Below are 14967 nucleotides of genomic sequence, written 5' to 3'. Positions count from 1 at the left end.
ATTTGTGCCTTGGGGAAGTTTTTAACCTAAGCTGGTAGAAATAAGCTTAGGGGGTCTTTCATGCAGGTCCCCACATCGGTACCCTAGAGTTCAGAGTGGGGAGGGAACCCTGACTCTACCTATTAACAAAATGAGGATCTAGATGTTTCAGTACAAAAATGTGCAGACTTGGGAATAAATACTTATTGTGTCAAAAGGCAGCTACCAGTCTTATGGTGGTTTTTTTTCATGCACACAAGTTCAATTAATCAGATTTTTAAAAAATGTTGTTTTCCAAATAATTCTGTTCTTGTCAGTATGATTTGATAGTTTACTCTAGATTCTCAGTGAAAGCCTCACATACAGTTAAAAATTCATTATGATGTAACTCCTATACTTTTGTTTGATTTATTTTCAAAGGCTGTTGAAAACCTGGAAAGGATTCAGAAAAGAGCGACAAGAATTAGAGGTCTGGATAATGTGCCTTACAATAAAAATAAAAGCTCCAGCTATTTAGCTTCTCAAAGAGAAAGTTATGAGGTGACTCAATCACCGTCTATAAGTACCTATATGGGGAGAAGAGGACTCTACTCTAGTAAAGGCATAACAAGAACCAATGACGGGAAACTGAAACTAGATAAATTAAAGAGAGACAAAAGTGCAAATTTCTAAATGAAGGTACTTAATCACTGGAACAACTTACCAAGGGATGTAGTGGCATTCCATAACTTGAAATCTTTAAATCTATATTGGACGTCTTCCTAATTATGTTCTAGCTCTACCACAAGCTATTGGCTTGGTGCAGGAATTAATGGATGACATTCTGTACCCAGTGTTACACACGTCAAACTAGATGTCCATAAGGGTTTCTTCTTCTGGCCTTAAATCTATGAACGTTTATAATCTTATTGTTCAGAGCTTCATTAAATATTAGCATAGTGCAGAATTTACAATCAGATTATAAATCTGGTCATTAAATTGCCAATGCTTTGTTTTTCTGTTTTAAATATTACCATATAACCTAAGAGCCCAGTTGTCTGAATAATCTTATGTATGTAACCATGTCCAACCATGCTGCCCCATTATCCTCATTCTCATTTGTTGTGTCATGTTTGTAAATTCTTCGAGGCGGGTACTTTATCTAACAATCTGTTCTGCGAGACACCATGCACACCTTTGGTCTTGGTACAAATGCATAAGAAGAACTAGAAAAGAGGTTTTTAAAATTGCGTTAAAGCATGGGTTTGATTGTGGTCACTTGCTAAAGGCAAAAAGCCACTTCTGGTTTCAAGGTCAGGCATCTCTCCGGGATGGCAGATATGGCTTGCTCACTAATCAATGACAAAAAGTACCACTGCAAAAAGCCAGCTACTGTCAAAATCTGGCTTGGAGTTCATTTGGGTGCCTATTTCAGACTTGTGCGCTAAAAGACAACAAGGTTTAGGAGATGAATACTACCCTTCATGCTCATCTTTTCAAGTTGCACCCAAATTGCTGGGATGATAAAAAGACTGTGAAATTTTATCTGAATTCCCAGACTAGAGCCCTGCATGGGACTATTATTTTTAATCCCACTCCCGTCCCATCCCACAATATCCACTCACACCCACTCCCGCATTGTTTCTTGCATTTTTATCCTGCTCCCACCCACAAATCCTGCAAGAGAGACCAATTCCCCCATGCTACTAAAACAAACATATGGTCGGTTAATATACTATCTATCTATCTATATCGAGAGAGTATTTTTTTACATGGTTTAAGAAAGATTTGTTTAACTCCTGTTATAATAGGCATCAAATCTCTTTCTACCCCTCACGTAAATTTAAGTATTAAAACCTTTATTTTTTTAAAAAGAAAAGCTTGCTTTACATTGCTGAAATTCTATTTATGACAAACTACTGTTGTGCTTATCATACAGAACATCAAAGCAAATTGCACCACAGTTTTACCTTAAAAGGTGTAGATTTTTTTAAATTACTATAAAAAGTAAGTTAAAATAAACACTGAAATTTTTTTAAACTGCTTAAGTACCGTTTTTAGAACTTTGAAACATACCATTCCAATTATTTATATGTCAGGATTATTACTTAATGGAAAAACTGCTCACAGCACTTGGTTTTTGATAGAAATAAATTTTAAGAAGAGGCTCAAACTAAGTGATCGACAATAAGGTCAACTTAAACAGCAGATGTAGCTAAACTTGCATTTTGTTTTCCCACAAATTACCACAATCGGGTTTTTTTGCCCACCCAATCCTGCCTGCAACAAAATACATTTTACCCGCCCCTGGTATTATGGCAGTGGATGCTGTAGGACTCTATCTCAGACTGTCTTTTGAACAAGGTTTTTTCCTTCACTGCATTGTGTATAATAGTAACACTATACATTATTTCAGTTGCCCAGCTGTGCTATATTGTATTATTGGCAGTGCAAAATGATAAAACCATGAACAAAGAAGTGTTTTTCCATTGAAGGGAAGTTAGCCTTTTTCCAAGACTGTTTGACATAGTATAACAAATGTATACCTCTCATACCAGCCAAACTTTCCCCAAAAGGTGTATTAGTTAAACTGATTACAAGTAACTGATGTGATAACTGATTTTGACACAGTCTATAACTGGAAATGAAAAGAAGCCATTCATTTTGAAAACTTTCATTCAAATGCTCATTGCAGTGAAGTCAGTGGCAACACTGACCAAGATTGGACCTTTATACCCAAGTCAAAGGGAAGGTCAAGCATGTGCTATTCAAAAATAGAATTAGACACATATTGCAGTATTTGGTAACATAGTAATACTCAGGATTGCAAAGAGAATCTGCTTTACATGGTTCCTATCCACTCAATGCCTTTGACTATACAGGACTGTATCCTCCCATAGCTGTTCTTCTGATATCATGTTGTGCATAACACATAAAGGGCTATTACCAAACAGACTATAACATTGTCTGCAGAATTACTGCCAACATCTCCCCTTCTCTGCCCACCACCCATCCACCCAGAACTATTGTAAAGAGGCAGTATTTTACATTACTATCCCCAAAACACAACTGTCATTTTCCCCATGAAAACTGTAATGTACTGCTCAGTTTTATTATGAAAGTAGTACAATACATACCTGACTAGGCATTGGGGAAGGTACTTGTCCACCAGGGTATCCCACTTAAAGGAAAATTTTAAAACAAAGAAAAAGAAAAAAAGATTATTTCTTAATACAGAGTTAATATAGTATAATGTATCATCTTATTGCATAACGCATCACTTTACACATCTATCAACTTTGCATACATAATCTCTGTTTTCACATATGAAGTTGCCTATGATACTCAGCAAACTGCAGCTCTTGTGGAACCCACGAGAATGACTAGCAATAGCCAATTGAGAAGGGTTCGGTCACAGAGACCCCCTTGGGACTGTCACCTGATGTGCTGAGACTACCTCTGAGTCAGTTTTCTCTGACAGTTTGGGCCTCCAGAACCCTGCCTTGTTGAGCCAGATACGCCAGTCTGCTCCAACACAGACCCAGGGTCTGAACCACAGGCCCCAAAGCTGCAGACTTAACTGAAGACAGCTTAAGAAGTGCTCCTGTCTCCAGCACCCAGACATCCAGTTCCCAATGGGATCCAAACCCCAAATAAATCTGTTTTACTCTGTATAAAGCTTATACAGGGTAAACTCATAAATTGTCCACCCTCTAGAACACTGATAGAGAGATAAGCACAGCTGTTTACTCCCCAGGTATTAATTACTTACTCTGGGTTAATTAATAAGCAAAAAGTGATTTTATTTAGTATAAAAAGTAGGATTTAAGTGGTTCCAAGTAATAACAGCCAGAGCAAAGTAAGTTATCAAGCAAAATAAAACAAAACAAGTCTAAGCCTAATACAGTAAGAAGCTGATTATTTATAAAATCTCACCCTCAGAGATGTTCCAATAATCTTCTTTCACAGAAGTGTTATAGAGGGTGGACAATTTGAGTTTACCCTGTATAAGCTTTATACAGAGTAAAACAGACTTATTTGGGGTTTGAATCCCATTGGGAGCTGGGTGTCTGGGTGCTAGAGACAGGAGCACCTCTTAAGCATTTTCAGTTAAGTCTGCAGCTTTGGGGGTGTGGGTAAGACCCCGGGTCTGTGTTGCAGCAGACTAGCGTATCTGGCTCAACAAAGCAGGGTTCTGAAGTCCCAAGCTGGGAGGGAAAACAGGCTCAGAGGTAGTTTCAGCACATCAGGTGGCAGTCCCCAGGGAGTCTCTGTGATGCACCCCTTCATACCAATAAGCCACAGGAGTGCTCCAGTACACATGCTGGTAAGAAAGCATCAAGAGTGCTAAGCAATTTTACTAGTGCTGTGGGAGCTAGTGAACTCTCTCCCTTCTAACCCTTGCTCCCTATGACAAAAGCCAGGAAACTCAGAGCTAAGGAACAACCTGTGTTCAAAAGGAGCTCAACAGTTCAGTATAAAAGATATTCTAATCACTAAACTGACTAGAGTGAAGAGTAAATCACTTACAAATGTCTTAAATATAAATAGTGATACACTGACAATTGTTAAAGCAAAATACAACCAAAGTAGTCTGGTTTTCCATTAGAAAGCATTGGAAACCCAAACACTACATGTGTATTTTATTTTTCATATGTAGGCAGGCGTACATTCTCGTGTTGTGTTAACAGTGGCTTAACCACTATTAAAGTTAGTGAAGCAATTCTTAAAGGAACTAAGATGCCCTCGTAGCTGTCCCCATTCTCAGTCTCTTCTAAGTGCTGCTCTTAAGCGCATTTAAGGAGATAGTTGCCTAGCTGGCAACTGAAAATCCTTAAAATGTCCTTGACGCACATCATTTGCATTCACTGGGTTGCCTTTAAGTACCAGCTTACCTTCCTTTATACTTCCCCCTACTCCCAAGTGCTTAATTCAGTGTGGGTATAGAGATTTACTCTCACTGCTGAGCTCTGCACATATTTCTCTTGGCTATGCAGAAGCCTCTCCATAGAGGCACTGATCACTAGTGCATTCTGGTTTTCACAATTCATCAATGGCCTTGAGGATCAAGACACAACAGCATCCCAAACACTCTATGAAAATAAACACCAACAGGAAGTGTGCCTTTTCTGATATATGTAGTATTTATTTAGATTTGAGTTCTCCTGTCAGTCATTCATTGGTCTTAGAAATCATCAGGAATTGTCTGTCCTTCATAAGGACTGACACAGCATCCAACTGCAATAGCTAGGAACAAAAGAGGGAGCTGTGGGCATAATTGCAGTTTCTTAACCTGGAATTCCTTGGTGCAACTCTTAGGTATATGACTTTTTTGGTATCTGACTAGGATGCTCACACACAGGCACACGCACACACAGGCACACGCACAGCCCCATTACCTACCTGGTATTTGTGCTGGTCCACCTCCCACATAGCTTTGAGATGGAGGTTGAGGATAACCACCAAAGCCAGATCCATTAGGGGGGACACCAAACCCAGGACCTGTAGGAGCTAGAGGGGAAAAAAGAAGTCAAAAATAGAAGTTTTTTGGTCATCTAATTTTAGTTGATTTATAATAAAAACAGAGTAGGATGCTGTGCAATGCAACTGAAACTAAAAATCTTTGGACACAAACAACAATATCCTAATAATTTATACAAAGATTTGAAAAGCTACTACCATGCCTCGTAAGTTCAGATACCGGATTGGAATAAAAGTGGTATATAATCATAACAGTTCTGATTTACCTTCATCTCCTTCAGAAATAAGTCTGTGAACCTTTCAGGTTGGATTTATTTAGGTGAAGTGTATTGAGAAACACATTTGTTTTTTTCCATTGGAATAATGTTAGACTTGGGAAAACACATGTATGTTTACTTCATAAAGCTTGCAGTTTGACCTCTGGTAATTGTCAGACAGAAGCAATAACACTAGTGGGGGGACGGGGGACAGAGGGCTTTCCTGAGAAGCCTGTGATTCAGAAACTGATATGTCAGAGTTTGGCTCTGGGGCGAGGCAGAACAGGAAACAAGAAATGATAAATGTTTACCCAGACCACATGTGCTAGGAATACAATGCAAGTTGACAGCGAGTGCAGATGAGAATTATTTTTTTTAAATGGGGTTGAAGTAGAAAAGAGGCGTGAATAATAACGTACATTCAGTGTTTAGAGCCTTGCCATCAAAATTAACAAAACTTCTGAATCCACAGCAACAACCCTAAAATCCTTTCCCTAATGAAAGTTGTGAAAAAATATATTCTAATATTATACATATATATATACTCCCTTTGATTAGAGCATAAAGCATTTGATAGCTATTAATTAAATAAGACTCAATAGCAAGAGAATAATTACTTACCCATTATCTGAAACTGAGGCACAAAGAGATTAAGCAATTTGACCATGGTCACACAACACGTCAGTGACATAAATGGAAATACTGGAGCTACTATGTAGGCTGCATTTCAGAGTCAGTTCCAGGGACAGACCACCGGAACCGACAGCTGAAAGACCTTCATGTGCTTCCGGTACTTTGGTTTTCTATTGTACCTGGTTTCTATCAGGAACTGGCTTCAATTAATTTTCTGATTTTTCCCCTTTGAATGTTCTCACCTAACCATGCTCTCTAATAGTTGCTCTTTGGCTCCCTCCACAGCTCTCCTCTGCCTTTTCTCTTTGAGCACAAACACTCACACTCACTCTCTCCCTCTCCCCCTCCCCACACCTGCCCTCCCTATTCTCCTGTTCCCACAAAGTTCCACCTCTGCCCTGCTGCCAACAAAAACCAGCTTGCTGATCGTGACTGGACTGGTGACAAACTCTATTCCTCTTCTTTCCTCTTCCTACTCCCTTCCTCTAACCCCACTTAAAAACAAAACAAACCTACTCATTTGTTTGTATTCCCATCCCCTACCCTTTTGTCCATTTGTATCATTAAACTGTAAACCCTTCAGGACACTGGTCACTTCTTTCCATGTCTGTATAGTGCCCAGCACCTGGGCCCTTGGGTGCTACTGTAATATTAATATTGCCTACTCCACAGAACCAAGCTCTGAGTGCCAGTCCCCTGCAATAACCACTACACAAAGCTTACTTTTTTGTATTTTCTGAACCAAATACAGGGACTGATTATGATGGAATTAACCTGTGAACAGTGTTCTTGAATATTACCTCCGGGATAAGATGGCATCCCCCCAGGTTGGGGAGCTCCAGGGTAGCCCCCGCCAGGTTGGGGAGCTCCAGGGTAGCCTCCAGATACAGGGTATCCTGCAGCTCCTGGGAACCCACCACTTGGTGGTGCTGCAGAATATGCACCACCTCCCACAGGAGGGAAGCCTCCAGGCACAGCAGGATAGGGGTATTGACCAGCAGGTGGATAAACAGACTCTTGTCCTGTAGGCTGAAAACAGATAATGGAGAGAATATTTGTGTATCTGCTAGAGGCAGACAAGGGAATAAAGACTCTTTCTCTAGGTACCAAAGTATGCACAACTTAATTAACAATAAAGCCTGACTTAACCCTTAACAAAGGAGAGAAATTAAAAAATCTGCACCGATGAACTTGCTTTAACTATTGTTACTGGGTTAAAAAAAACAGTACTGATATGGAGACATCAAAATGTATTTGCCTTGTCAAGTGTGAGCCTGACCGTTAACACTCTAATAGCAAGACGAGCAATAAATGAAATACAGGTCTTGAAACAAGCACATTCAAAATTGACTAGGGTCTCTGAGGGAAAAGTTCCTATGGATTAATAGCCATACATGAGATCTCAGAAATATGCAATCCAAGAGCTCCTGAAACTATAGTTCATGACTATATAAATCAAATTGGTTCACTGTAAATCAGTTCTGGGCAGGTGCCACTCCCAAACAGCTCTGCAAACACAGCCCACACATTGTGTACAATTCATACTCACCCACTTCCTGGGATTTGGTTTTATTAACAGAAATTAACAGTACAACAAAACTCTATTCAAACCTTCTCAGGCTTGGCTGCTCCCAAGATTCCTATCTCTGGACGGCTCAGCTCACACATTAGATTCTACCTGCTCAGAAGGCCATTCCCACCTGCCTTATATTTACTTCAGAGAGTCAGCAAAACCCACTTCATTGATGAAGTGAGCTGTAGCTCACGAAAGCTTATGCTCAAATAAATTGGTTAGTCTCTAAGGTGTCACAAGTACTCCTTTTCTTTTTAGGAAAACACTGTCAGTATGACTTCCTGACTTCAGGGCCTGTTGGGACAATACAGAGGCCACACACCTCACCTACGAGTAATTGTAATGTAAATTTCTAGCCAAAAACCACTAACAGTACAACTCATTTTAGGCAGAATAGCAATCATTTCACATTTTAAAATATTTTAAACCTAGCAAAGCAATAAATCCCCAACGAATAAGCTGCAATATTTCATTAAAACTCTAATTAAGATATTCCAATTATTCACGTAATGAAATCAAGTGTGTTTCTGGGATGAAACTTTAGCATTTCAGAATCCAGTGCAGCACTTTTGCTCATGAAAATAGAGGTTTCTAACAGACAAGGCTAATAAAGCCCTTAACTATAGCTGCACAAAGGGTGCCACTAGAATTGTTAGGACACATTCTGAATATATTAGCAAATCCCTGAAAAAATTATAAATGCAGCCGTGTTGTATGCATAGTACTTGAGTTTGTTGCATATGAATCATTTTCATCATGTTACAGTTCTCAAACTAGCTTAAATTTTCCAGTGCAGCTCATCCATCCACAGGATTCTAGATTAGTTTTTGATCCTCTTCTGCTGTATTGAAGTTTGTTTTGAAGCTTTTTGGAAATGAAGACCATATAACACTCAAGGCTGCACTAATAATCTCCATATCCTAGGCTGTCATGGGCTATGCTTTAAAGAATGGTGACAAAACTTTTGAAATCAGTGTAATGATTAATGATACTTAAATTCAAAATTTATCTGAAAATCTTTATTGATCAAAATACATGTTACAAACTAAGTGTTTTCACAATCTAAATTTGACTTATAGTATGCACTTGTAGAGTAAATGTGATGTGTCTAGCAATAATGCTAGGTAAAAACTCTTCAGTAAAGTTGGAAATGCTACTGCAAACATTCTCTTACACTCTTTTTTTTTTTTTTTGTTATTGATGTCCAACTTCTTATATGCCATATATAAGTCATCAGGAATTTCCCATTTCCCATTTATTATTATTTTAAAGGGACAAAATCCACTTTAAAAAAAATCACACTTCTGTCTGAAAACTTTTTGTGTTATAATATAATAAACTGTTATAGTAAATGCCTAACATTACTATAACTGAAAGAGTAGAGAAAAGGTATTTCACTTCTTTCAGATTTGTTTTATTTGTCCATCTTGACAGCACTTTGGATATAGTCAGTTTCACGGTTTCCCCTGTTCGTATGAATCTTTCACACTTCAAGTGGGTAAAGAAAACACACTTTAAAATATATATATATATATATATATATATATATATATATATATATATATATATAATATATATGTAATGTGATTGACAAGACAAGGCAGAAAGCTTAATGGCAGGTGTAGTATCTGAAAATACTTTTAATTCATTTTTTGAATTTGACCAGATTTCAAGCTGTGTACTTTTAAAGGGTAGTTCTCACCAACATAACTTTTCATACTATGAATGTTTACCTACAATAAACCCTCAGTTAGAGATTTTTCCTTAAAAAAGCAGGGCCTGATTTTTTAAGCATATGTTGGTGCTCAGCACCTCTGGGAAAAAAGTTTGGTTCTGTTTGTTAAATGCAGATTTGATCTAAAAGCATTCAGCTACTCTTCCACTTCTTAACTCGAGACAGAGGCTGATGGTAGTACTAATGACTGGGGACCCCACAGCTGGGCTCAGGGGGGAGAGGGTGCGGGTATCTGAGCTGCGGGGGGGAGAGTGGGCCACAGCTGGGCTCAGCGGGGAGAAGGTGCAGGTATCTGGGCCGGGGGGGCTGTGGCAGAGCTGTGGGAAGGAGGGGATTTGGGTGTATTGGCTGGGGGGGGGGGGGGGGAGGGTGCAGAGAAACAGGAAATGGGTTCTCATAGTGGTTTCTTTAACTCTCTACTCCTGGGGGAATTTTTGTGTGCGTCTGTATTGTTACAGACATACTTGCTGACAGGTATTTTGAAATAAATTACCAAATAATTGAAACTGATGTGATTATGTAGTGTTATTTTGACAAATAAACTTTACAGAATTTTGCAGAATTTTAAAATATTGTGGCAGAATTTTTAATATCTTGGCACAGAATGCCCCCGGGAGTATTCAGTGGAATCTTAGATCTTCTGAGGGAGGGGAGGGATAGCTCAGTGGTTTGAGCATTGGCCTGCTAAACCCAGGGTTGTGAGTTCAATCCTTGAGGAGGCCGTTCGGGATCTGGGGCAGAAATTGGGGATTGGTCCTGCTTTGAGCAGGGGGTTGGACTAGAGGATCTCTTGAGGTCCCTTCCAACCCTGATATTCTATGATTCTACTCATGAGTTGCAAGGAGAATGATAGTCCCACAGCCAAAAGACAAGACAAATCAGCTAAACTGCTCTGCAGCAAAAGACAAGTCCTCACGGTGTAGAAGCAAGAAGCTAGATTTTCAAAGATGCTCATTACCCACGGCTCTCACTGAAATTAATGGGAGCTACAGTTTACTCAGCAACTCTGAAAAATCAGGCCACAGATCTACAGGGTATTACAGCTGAACCTTAAGCATGACCAGATGTGTGAACTCCAGCAATGACTGATCTAGATTCAAACATCTTCTGTATAATAGGCTGAAGCGAAACCCCAGATCAGAAGATCCTTGAACTTCTACATACATGGGGAGTGAGTCACAAAGTTTGGATTCAAATGTAGATCCAAACTACTGAATAAACACTGTTCTCATGACAAGAGGCACAGGACTATCCAGGAAAACAAAGAAAATCAAGAGAATTGACAAGTTACAAAACAAAACAAAAAAAATCACCAAAACTGAGCCAAGCTTCTCTCAGCCTACCAAATAACAAAAGAACTGTCTCTTAGGAGACCATGAAATGCCCTGAATGCCCATTACAGGAGCATGCTTTTTTTCCTCACGTGGAGAGGAAATAATTCTTTACTGCATTAGATTATCTGGACCCAAGCTCATGAACATCTTGAGGGATGATGCCAGAGACTGTAAATCTAAAAATATCCTGCATGAAAGTAATGACTAATATTCCCCCAGCACATGACATGACAGAAGAGAAAGTCACAAGGGTGTGGCCTATACTGCAAGTACAAGGCATTTAAAAAACAGGCCATACTTACGGGATATCCAGGGAAAGCAGAATAGCCTGAAGGGGGATAGCCTGGGTATGACATTCTGAAAAAGAACAATATTTTCAGTGACCAACTTTTGGATTTAAAGTACAGTGACATGAGTTAGTTGTTTGTGTGCTGAGTATGCATTATCTTGCTTAGCTGTGGAGGTCAGTACATGTTACTGATTTGTCAGCTACTTTAAAAAAATATAAGTTTTCATTTCAGAACTTTTCAGACACACAAACCTAATGAGGCAGATACAAAAGGAAAACCACATATCAATCATGCCACTCAGTGCCACTTTTGTTTAACCAGACAAATACAGGAAGAGAATTGTCTCCCAGGAAAGCGTTCTGTAAGGGTCTGGTCCAGTAAAGCTAAGGGCATTCTGCACCTTCCAAGATCAGGAGCTAGAAGAGGAGCATCGTATTTTATTTATGGAAGTTAAAAATGGTTTCTGAAGCTTATCATTTCTCGGGGAAAACGGTTTCTCCACTTGCTTGCTGTGCGCTATCATCCTCCTCCTCATCCCCAAAATGTGCACCCCTGTTGCATGATAATCCACTGACGGAGTTAAAGCACAGGGGAGGGGTAGTGGTGGCTGCACCCCTAGAATGGCATGCAGCTCATCATAGAAGTGGCATGTCTTGGGCTATGACCCCGAGCAGCCGTTTGCCTCTCTGGTTTTTTGGTAGGCTTGCCTGAGTTCCTTAAGTTTCACGTGGCACTGCTGTGGGTCCATATTATAGCCTCTGTCCTTCATGCCCTTGGAGATTTTTTCAATGTTTGGGCTTTTCATCTTTTGGAACTGAGTTCTGATAGCATGGATTCGTCTCCCCATACAGCGATCAGATCCCGTACCTCCCATTCGGTCCATGCTGGAGCGCTTTTGCGATTCTGGGACTCCATCACGGTCACCTGTGCTGATGAGATCTGCACTCACCTGCAGCTTGCCACGCTGGCCAAACAGGAAATGAGATTCAAAAGTTTGCGGGCTTTTTCCTGTCTACCTCACCAGTGCATCTAAGTTGAGAGCGCTGTCCAGAGCGGTCTCAATGAAGCACTCTGGGATAGCTCCCAGAAGCCAATACCATCATATCGCGACCACACTACCCCAAATTCGACCCTGCAAGATCGATTTCAGTGCTAATTCCCTCGTCGGGAGAGCAGTACAGAAATCGATTTTAAGAGCCCTTTAAGTCGAAAAAAATGGCTTCGTCGTGTGGACAGGTGCAGGGTTAAATTGATCTAACGCTGCTAAATTCGACCTAAACTCATAGTGTAGACCAGGGCTCAGTGAGCAAAAATAATGGAGATCAAGTAGCAGAATTCAATTTTTTAAAACCCCCAGCATCACCATTTTGCATTGTTTCTAACAAATGATAAATCTTTACTGCTGCAACTGAAAGGGCAACAGGGAAAGCTCCATACCAAAACACGAAGAGATTGATTCCTTAAACCCAAGATGATAAAATATGTTTTTTGTTTAAAAAAAAAAGTCAGGATAGTTGCCTAAACCTGCCAGCAAATCAGAACTGTATGTTTATTCAGCTCTCATGCGTGGTATTGTTTCAATGTTCATTAACCACCTCTCAGCTACCTGCAATCTTTAAAATAATTTACAAAACCTTATCCTCACCAGACTCCCACTGAAGTAAACATTGTCATTCATAAGAAATATCATGGCCTTTAAAACTTCTACTATGATGAACATGACCCACAGCACATAATTACATTGCTCTCTTAAGCCATTAACAAACAAACCAGAACAGCTAAGTGCTGCATGAAAAAGTTTTGCAGAGATCTAAGTTTCAACCTGAAAGCAAATATTTATTAATGAGTAGAAAACACTGAAAATGGATGTTTATAGCAAATGTTTCCAGACTCATTAATTATTGCAATGCAAACATTACCCAGAAGTCAGGCAAAAACAGGGAGGAAACATTCAGGTAAAGGAAAAGCCTCACAAAGGCCTGGTTTCAATATGCATTATCTCCCTTAAGCAAGTACAACTGCCAGACAGCTATAGATCTGCACTAGGGATGAAGTAACATTCATCCCTGGTGTGAAAGTCTGATGATAGTCTTCCACACTACTACTTACACCCTGCAGTTAGCCAGGGGAGTGTTTGCAGATCCAGTGGACACAGTATCCTGCGCAATCAATGTGGAGGGGCTGGAGCTACTATTTCAGCCCACAATCCAGAGTAGCAGCAGCCCCTGACCCTGGATTGAAGGAATTAATGTAACCTCTGCACTTATCTGAATAGAAACTGAATACTTAGGTTTTATGAAGTTGGGGTGAATTTCACCCCTACATTCTCAATATAGACTATTCTACGTCTACAGAATTCTCTAATAGAATATTAAGAAAATAAGAACATAAGAATGGCCATACTGGGTCAGACCAAAGGTCCATCTAGCCCAGTATCCTGTCTTCTGACAGTGGCCAATGCCAGATGCCCCAGAGGGAATGAACAGAACAGGTAAATCATCAAGTGATCCATCCAGTCACCCATTCCTAACTTCTGGCAAACTGAGGCTAGGGACACCATCCCTATCCATCCTGACTAATAGCCACTGATGAACCTATCCTCCATGAATCTATCTAGCTCTTTTTTGAACCCTGCTATAGTCTTGGCCTTCACAACATCCTCTGGCAAGGAGTTCCACAGGTTGACAGTGCGTTGCATGAAAAAATATTTCCTTTTGTTTGTTTTAAACCTGCTGCCTATTAATTTAATTTGGTAACCCCTAGTTCTTGTGTCATGAGAAGAACTAAATAACACTTCCTTATTTACTTTCTCCACACCAGTCATGATTTTATAGACCTCTATTATATCCCCCCTTAGTCATCTCTCTTCCAAGCTGAAGAGTCCCAGTCTTTCTAATGTCTCTTCATACAGAAGCCGTTCCATATCCCTAATAATTTTTGTTGTCCTTTTCTGAACCTTTTCCCATTCCAATATATCTTTTTTGAAATGGGGGAGACCACATCCGCACACAGTATTCAAGATGGAGGTGTACCATGGATTTCTTCAGAGGCAATATGATATTTTCTGTTTTATTATGCAGCCCTTTCCTAATGGTTCCCAACATTCTGTTCACTTTTTTGACTGCCGCTGCACATTGAGTGGACGTTTTCAGAGAACTAGCCATAATGACTCCAAGTTCTCTCTCGAGTTGTAACAGCTAATTTAGATCTCATCATTTTATATGTATAGTTGGGATTATGCTTTCCAATGTGCATTTCTTTGCATTTATCAACATTGAATTTCATCTCCCATTTTGTTGCCCAGTCACCTCAAAAAGCCCCATCCATATGCCCCACTGGCTGTCATCTTTTGACTCTCTCCCCACTCAGCACCCATCTCCTCCACTATTTTCTCCTTAGTTCCCCTTCCAAAAAATAATTTCCTTCTTACTTAAATTATAAATGGTATCTGGGCTAGTGAAGGGGATTAGTAGGAGTGGGACAGGATCAGCCAACTGTTTTTGGGCAGTTAGACAGGGAGTTCTAAGGATAGTTCCAATCAAAGTGGAGGGATATTCATAAACCCTAGTTACTGAAAGACGATCCGAGCACTCTGACTGGGGACTACCTACTGTACAGTTTTTAGTAAAATGGCAGTCTCATCCGCTCACGCACAGTGGAGGAAATTGCATAAGTGAGAAAAAAGTGCAATTATGGTCAATAACTG

At 39.9% G+C, this 14967-nt stretch overlaps 1 protein-coding gene across 1 annotated transcript in view; it reads right to left on the bottom strand.

The window, feature by feature from the left end:
* The window catches only part of ANXA7 (annexin A7), a 55362-nt gene that overhangs the window by 25011 nt on the left and 15384 nt on the right, over window positions 1-14967 (bottom strand). The window contains exons 2-5 of the mRNA XM_084635207.1: window positions 11274-11328; window positions 7130-7358; window positions 5362-5469; window positions 3096-3139 (exon numbers count right to left, since the gene is read on the bottom strand). Of these exons, the coding sequence (XP_084491333.1) occupies window positions 3096-3139; window positions 5362-5469; window positions 7130-7358; window positions 11274-11327 (435 nt within the window). The 5' untranslated portion in view covers window position 11328. The remainder of the gene's footprint in view (window positions 1-3095; window positions 3140-5361; window positions 5470-7129; window positions 7359-11273; window positions 11329-14967) is intronic.

This window comes from Lepidochelys olivacea (assembly GCF_965140295.1).
Source record: "Lepidochelys olivacea isolate rLepOli2 genome assembly, chromosome: 7".
In the NCBI taxonomy this organism is placed as follows: Eukaryota; Metazoa; Chordata; order Testudines; family Cheloniidae; genus Lepidochelys; species Lepidochelys olivacea.
This window is presented reverse-complemented; position numbering and strand designations above follow the sequence as displayed.